The sequence below is a fragment of the Ipomoea triloba genome, chromosome 7 (assembly GCF_003576645.1).
Source record: "Ipomoea triloba cultivar NCNSP0323 chromosome 7, ASM357664v1".
NCBI classification, from domain to species: Eukaryota; Viridiplantae; Streptophyta; class Magnoliopsida; order Solanales; family Convolvulaceae; genus Ipomoea; species Ipomoea triloba.
This window is the reverse complement of record NC_044922.1, coordinates 27,595,288-27,603,039: the sequence shown is the minus strand read 5'-3', so window position 1 is coordinate 27,603,039 and position 7,752 is coordinate 27,595,288. Positions and strand designations below refer to the sequence as shown.

Here is a 7,752-nt window from a genome sequence, read left to right as displayed (position 1 = left end):
TTTTTAAAAATTAACTATTGAAGAGCCTTTAAGGCTCCATTTATGAGGAGCCTTACTTAAAGGCTCTTCATTGCGGTGCTCGGATGGGCATGGCTAAAATTAATGGAGCCTTGAGGCTCGTTTTATAGGGGCCTCAAGACTCTTTTCTCACTTCTCCCAACGATGTATCATAATACATATATTATAATATATAGTTGTACATACATAGAATAATCATATTGGTCCCCATAATAGGACTTGTATAGATAATGTACCATTCTTTAAGTTGGCTAAAAAGTATACCGCGCATAGATGTGCCAACCTTTACGAAATCTGACTTTCAATAACTTAGGGCTTTTTTTTTTGATTAAATAATAAATATAACTTAGGGCTTTAATTAGTTTGTAATTAGCATATTTGATGACTTGATTTCGTTTGTACACCAAAAACCAAAACCAAAAATTAAAAACACAAAAAATTAAAAAAAAAAAAAAAAAAAAGAGCAATTGTTATACTATGGACCACAATTCATATTGCATTGTGAACTTTTATATAAAAATTTTGTACCTTCAGTTAACACATTTTGTACCTACCGTTAATTACAGTTTCTATACATGTAAACAAATAATTTGATAATTGCTGACACATAATAATATGATAGCTACATGCACAACAACTGTCTAAGTGTGGGTACAGAATGTGTCAACTACATACACAGAATCTGAATGTTATTTTTGGACCCGATTCTCGAGAGGAAGATTTGACTCAGGACACAAGATCGAATCTTGACAGAGACAGTGTGGGAGTCCGGGCTAAATATGAAAACATATGCTTAAAAGTAGAAACTATGAGAATATATATATATACACACAATACAAGTTGGGCTCTAGTTTCTGATGATCAAAGCAAAAACAGAATGCAGATTCTCTAAGCCCAACTACCATCCAGACATCCAGTACAACCTTGTCCAATCCAATGTTTCAATGAACTTGTCTAGGCTCTAAGTAGTACTTCAAAATTTGCATGGAAATGTTAGGGAAAAGGAACTCACTCTGCCTTGTCTAAGGGTGTCAAAAGTGAACTAAAACCCGCAGGCCAGCCCTAAACCGTCCTATAGTGGGGCGGGATAGCGCTTATCTTACTCGTGGCGACTTCTTGTGGGAAGGCAGAGGAGACGCGTGGGGGGGCGTCAAGTTCCGAGGGGAGTGATGATGCTTAACTGCTGCAGCTGACATTCTAACGCGGGCGGGAGTAGTACCCGGATGCTCGGGTTGTTGGAGTTTGGACGAGCCTTTTGGCGCTTGGATTTGCTCGAGCTCGGCCAGAACTTCGGACATGCGCGGCCTGAGTTTGTGTTCGGTGCTTAGACATTGCAGCGCGAGGTTTGCTGCTCTGAGTGCTCCTTTCTGAGGGTACTGGCCCTCGAGTTTCGTGTCCATAATCCGGAATAGCTTCCGCTTGTCTCCCAAATACGGTTTAGCCCAATCCACGAGATGCTGCTCCACACCGAGCTTGGTTTTGTCGACAGCATGACGCCCAGATAGTAGCTCGAGCAGCACAACCCCGAAGCTATAAACGTCACTCTTCGCAGTCAACCGACCCGTAGCAACATATTCTGGCGCTGCGTACCCGTGCGTGCCCATTACTTGAGTCGACACGTGAGTGCGATCGCCAGTGGGCCCCGCCTTAGCCAAACCAAAATCCGACAACTTGGCATTAAATTCCTGCAGCCAATGGAGCAAAAACACCACATTTGAGACAGTTCAGAACAGCAATTTAAGCACCTAGGGCGCATCTGTCCCATCATTTCTCGGGCATTTAGTCCTCGTTGTAACTAGTTGCAGTTAATGTAACGAGATTGTAATTGTAAATTCATACTCATCTTTTCGAAAAAAAAACAAGAACAATTTAAGCAAAGTCAAGGCAACAGTGACAATTTAGTTAACAAAACAAAAACATACCGCATCTAAAAGAATGTTAGATGCCTTGAAATCGCGATATATAACTGGTTCTTTAGCATCGTGCAAGAACGCAAGCCCTCTTGCAGCACCGATAGCTACCTTGATCCTCGTAGCCCAAGTCAGGGGCTGTGACCCTCCTATTAAGCAAACACAAGATTGCGGGTCAGTTAGCAATTTTAGATATTTGACAGCACGGGGACAATTAAAGATAAAACGTTTCATTCTCTGCTCGGTCTTGCTTTGTGCAGATTCTATACAAAGAGTCGAAGACTCAAAGAGCCTTCACATAACAAACGAGGTGAGGTATGGATATGAAGGTGTGTAATAATAAAGCTAGAAGCGAGAAAAATGGACAAGAAACAAATTAAATTATGACGAAACACGAACAATAAAGGATCGTTTTAGGTGGAAACGTACTTCTAAAAAGATGATTTTCCAAGCTGCCTTTAGGCATGAACTCGTACACCAAGAGCCGGTTGTCACCATCCGAGGAGTATCCAATAAGTTTAACGAGGTTTGGATGATGAAGTTGCCCGAGATAATTAACTTCGGTCTACAAACCATTGATTGTTAATTAAAAGGGAAAAAAACAAAGGATAAGAAGAGTAAGCTCGTAACAGGGAATTGAATACACGAAGCATACCAGCCATTCTTTATGACCTTGAAAACCTTCCGGTTTCAACTTTTTAACCGCAATGACCATCCCGAATCCAGGTCTCGTAGGGGTAAGAGAATGCTCATCGATCCATCCTTTGAAAACATAACCGAATCCTCCTTCACCTAGAAGACTATCGGGTCTAAAGTTTCTCGTCGCACTCTTCAGCTCGTGAAATGTGAAGGCTTTAACATTTGGGGATGGTAATATTTCGCCTTCAGATCGCGGCGTAGGAAAGCTGTCCACACTGCTTCTTCTACTATAAGACGGAATACTTAAGCTAGAAGGAATAGAAAAGTTGCTCGCTTTGCTGGGAGCTTTCGAGGCTTCAGAAGCTATAGGAAACACAAAAGCACAAGAAAAAACTTTAGCTATTCACTTGCATATACCCTTATCTCCCAAATTTAAATGAATTAACAAAAACGAAAAAGACTCTTAAACACCAAAAAGAAAGAAACTTTTTTGTTCCCTTTGGTGGTTAACATCATCCATTCCTGTATTCTACTCTAATTAAATTGGTTTGTCCTCTTGCAAATGAAAACTAGACAGGACAAAAAGAAAGCAGTAATCTTTGCAATCGAAAACCAGATTGCACTCAAAAGTTAATTCCAAAACATCATTTCACTAATAAGTATGCAGTAAAGTTCATTTTAACACAATCAAAGTAACAATCCCACAAAGATTATGGAACAAACTGAACTAATTGCCCTCTAGAAATCCATTTCAAGGCCAAAGATACCAAGTTTAAGCCTCTAATTCCACATTAACTAAAATTCATTTCAGGGACAAAGATACCAACTTTAAGCCTCTAATTACACATTAACTAAAACCCAACCTAATAAAATTCATTTCAGGGACAAAGATACCAACTTTAAGCCTCTAATTACACATTAATTATAACCCAAACTAATCACCCTCTAAAATTCATTTCAAGGCCAAAGACACCAACTTTAAGCCTCTAATTACACATTAATTAAAACCCAACCTAATCACCCTCTAAAATTCATTTCAAGGCCAAAGATACCAACTTTAAGCCTCTAATTACACATTAAAACCCAACCTAATCACCCTCTAAAATTCATTTCAAGGCCAAAGACACCAACTTTAAGCCTCTAATTACACAATAATTAAAACCCAATCTAAATCAAACAGAGCACAGCATAAATAAAACACAGACCCATCTTAAAGCAAAGCAAGAAAACCCCAACAACCACACAAAATTTCTCTCCTTCAAAACTCAAAAGATCTCTGAAACACAGCAGAAAGAGAGAGATGGGAGGTACCAGAAGCGGTGTGGGAGCTCAAAGTGGCATCAACTCTCGCTGAAGAACCAAAGCAATTACCCATCAAGATAAACGAAATCCAGCTACAACAAAAATCAGGGCTTCAAGGAAAACAATAAAAATACTGCTAAAGATTGCAAGGAATCAAGGATCTTGGTGGGGAAATGCCTGAAACTAGAGAATATAAGCATATATACATAAATATCTAGGTGTAAAGATAAGGGAGGACTACTAGTCAGCTAGCTAGATTTCTTGAGAAGTTTGGTAATAGAACAGCAATGGAAAAAAAAAAAAAACAAATGGTTTTCAAGAAATGAAAAGAAAACGTGGGAAAACAAGGAAAGAAGAGGGGCAGTGAAGGACATAAAGAAATGGTGGATTACCTTCCTTCTGCTTTCACAATGACTTATGTTATTTTTATTTTTATTTATTTTTATTTTTGGTGCGGCTATGGCATATGCCATATGGGTCCAGAAAACGACAGACAACGTATAGGCCACTTCTGCGGACGTGAACAAATGACTCGGTTTAGCTTGCCAGCCCTTCACTCGTTTTTGGTTTTTGTACTGTGAAGTAAAACCTACTCATCTAGACCTTCACATTTTTTAATGGTTTTTTTTTTTTTTTTATAGATTTATAAATAAGACCAACACGCAATTGTGACATTCATGTAATGGATGTGAAGTCTTTCATAATAACAAATTAACAATGGAAATGTTTGGTAAATAGTGTTAGCAGATTGAGTTAATGGATTTCACTAGTTAATACTATTAGCTGATTGTATAAAGATGTTTGGTAAATTAGTTGTTAACTGATAGCTGATTACATACAAAGTGACTTTCTCAGAAATCTGATTGAAAAATTGTTTTAAGCAACTTTTTAAATTTTAGCGTTTTGGAGCAATAAGCTGTTACAAAAAGCTAATTAATCAAACATTTATATTATTCGCTTAACCAAGTCAAACAGCTAATAATGATCAAATAAGTTAAAATTGGCTAATAAACTAACTATGTTACCATTTACCAAACAAAGCCAATGTTTTCTTTCATAAAACAAAGGATTATCACAACAATAAAACATCACAATGTCCCTTCTAATGTTTTCTGATCACTATGTAGTATGTATGCGTTTTTTTAGGTGACGAATAAAATTTGTAGTTAATAATGTAAATAAGATAAACTTCATTTTTGTATAACAACTCGTAGCATGCACGAGGAACTTGATTGGGAAGATTTTGGCAATGTGTTTTCTTTTATTTAACATGAATTGTATACCCTTTTGCAAGCTTATTTATTTATTTATTTATTTTGTATGTTTATAACGCAGTCTGGCGTTGTTCATGTTTTTCACCTTGTTGTATAGAACTTTTTGATTAATATTTTTTATTTTGTTGTTTTGAAAAAATATTACTTTCTAAAAAAAGGCAATATGGCATGATTGATGGTTTAATAGGGTTCTCACTAAAAGTTGTTGGTTTAGTGCCCAGACAGTAGAATATATTAATTCCAAACAATAATTATAAAAATCCTATCATTTACACCGTCAAACGAGCACGCAATGAAATATTTATAAATATATAATTTTCCTAGTTATTGTACGAAATTATCTATTTTGCTTGTAAATGAATGATCGAGTAGATAGAACATGATTCTTGTACTAAAATTTACGAGTTCGGTTATTTCTAACATCTTTTTTATTAGACCCAAAATATAAGATATTTCTAGTGCGATTTACTTATCCAGCATGATTTGTTGGCTGTTATGCAATAGTGGATTAAGGTATTTGTCGGAGTATGATTAGAATTTGTCGTCATTATTCGATGATAAACACAGGTAAAATCACCGATTTGGAACTAAAATTTAATAGAGGTAATGTATATGTAGACTTTTCCATATTTTTAAAAAAATTATTTAAATAAAATTGGAGACCAACTATTTGAAACTTAAAAAATGTGAAATAGTGGAGAATTTTTGGCCACTTGCCCATTTTGAGTGGTAACTCTTGGACTTATAGACCAAACAATGGTAGCATGCCACACTATATGATTTGACTTTTTAGTAAAATATGATATGATGTAATCGTCTACTATGTTATGCATGTACTCTTCTTTTGTTTTTTTTTTTTTAAATATATATATATATATATATATATATATATATATATATATATATATATATTATTAATATGACATATTTTAAATTAAAAAAGTGAGTTATAATTTTTATTCCTTTATTTTTTCTTCATTTAATAAAATCTGAACTTGCGATAGAAGTTTTATTAAAGAATAGTGTTATAATTTTTTTATTCTTTTATTTTCTTTATCGTCTAATAAAATCTGAACATGTGATTCGAAGTTTATTTATTTATTTATTTATTTTGCGAATACACTTAGGGGTGTTTGGTTGGATGAAAAAGTTTTTCCGATCCAATGAAAATATTTTCCTAAAAGTAGAGGAAAATGTTGTTTGTTGGTGTTTGGTTCAATGGAATTCGATCATTTTTCATTGGGAAATGAATTCCTCACATTTGAGGAAAACAAAATCCTAGGTAGGATATGAGATTTTGTAGGATTTTGTTATCCATGAGAGTTGGGGAGAAAAAAAATTGAGATGGAATGACTATTTTACCATTGTCATTCTTTTTTAATTATTATTACTTTTATTATTATTAATATTATGTATGGCGTATAGCTGTATAGGTCTTTATCCTCATTATTCCTTACAATTCCAAATTTAACCGAACAATATAATCAATATTTTCAGTAATTTATTTTTCATCAACCAAACAATGAAATCCATCTTCCTAATAATTGATTTTCCATGAAATTTTAATTCCATTCCCCTCAAATATTTTCCGCGAACCAATGGGCCTTATTATTTTTCTTTGATAAAAGAAAATAAACCCTTTTCATCCTTAAATTATAGAGAAATAACACTTTTCTCTCAGTACGTTTTGACATTTTTCGTGCAGCAATGTTTCCGGAGTGGTTTTTTATTTTTATTTTTATTTTTTAAATTTAATTTAAATCTCGGAGTTCAATTAACTTATTAAGGTTGGATTTTAAAAGTTATTTTGTAAATAATTGAGAGACGATAAAAAAAAAAAAAGTCAATTCGCAGACCATTAAACAAGAAAAAGTATATTTTTTCATTGATAAATTAATGGCTCAAATGAATTCTTTAAGCTAGTTAGAATTGGAATGATGATTCCGTTTTAGACTTTCCGATTATCTTTTTTCTTCTTTTTTCTTTTTTGACTTTTTATCAATATTTTAAGAAATAAAAAAATCTATAAATATCATCCATAGAATTATGTTTTGAAATATTCTTTGACAAGTTTTTAGACTTTACATAGGAGTGAGATTTACATAATGCGTACGCACATATAATGCGTACGCACATATAGTGATTGCGAATTTTCTTCGTTACTCAAAAATATATTCTTGGACAATGTTATGATGCTGGTAAGCCGGAATTAATGTTGATGGTGAGAGTAAACCAAATATATTAAATGGAGATATAAATGGAAAAGACTGAAACAGGTATAGTATGCTCGGAGCATTTAATATAGCCAATCTCAAGGATACAATGAATTGTACGATGTTTGGTATATATTTATATAGACTAGTTTTAACGGTAAACAAATGGTACAATAATTGTAAGGATGATAATAGATTGCAAATAGATCGGAATTAGCTACATTCATTACCAGACTCATTATATATTTTTTCCATTCACCCCACTCCCGAGTCAATTGTTATACCCTGCACCACAGTGCACATAGCAATGTACACCATGTACGTAAAACGACGTCGTTTTGGTGTTAGTAGACGCGGACGCGAATGACTCAGGGAATTCAGTATCTATAATACACA

At 34.3% G+C, this 7,752-nt stretch overlaps 1 protein-coding gene across 2 annotated transcripts; it reads right to left on the bottom strand.

The window, feature by feature from the left end:
* Nucleotides 1-792: 792 nt before the first annotated feature.
* Nucleotides 793-4,232, bottom strand: LOC116025123 (probable serine/threonine-protein kinase PBL3). 2 transcript variants are annotated; one of them, XM_031266220.1, is made up of 5 exons: nt 3,879-4,232; nt 2,584-2,933; nt 2,358-2,493; nt 1,941-2,077; nt 793-1,703 (listed from the first exon to the last, which is right to left on the bottom strand). In XM_031266220.1, exons 1-5 carry the CDS (start codon nt 3,940-3,942, stop codon nt 1,113-1,115), a joined length of 1,278 nt encoding a protein of 425 aa, XP_031122080.1. In that variant the 5' UTR covers nt 3,943-4,232; the 3' UTR covers nt 793-1,112. The 2 variants fall into 2 exon arrangements, with proteins under 2 accessions (XP_031122080.1, XP_031122081.1); XM_031266221.1 differs by having other exon boundaries at nt 2,584-2,930; nt 3,879-4,230.
* Nucleotides 4,233-7,752: the final 3,520 nt, after the last annotated feature.

Coding starts and splice junctions, on each gene's coding strand:
- LOC116025123 (XM_031266220.1), bottom strand. CDS start 3,942: ATGGGTAATTGCTTTGGTTCTTCAGCGAGAGTTGATGCCACTTTGAGC. Junction 2,494..2,583: donor AAGGTCATAAAGAATGGCTG/GTATGCTTCGTG, acceptor AATGGTTTGTAG/ACCGAAGTTAATTATCTCGG. Junction 1,704..1,940: donor CTAACATTCTTTTAGATGCG/GTATGTTTTTGT, acceptor CATTGGCTGCAG/GAATTTAATGCCAAGTTGTC.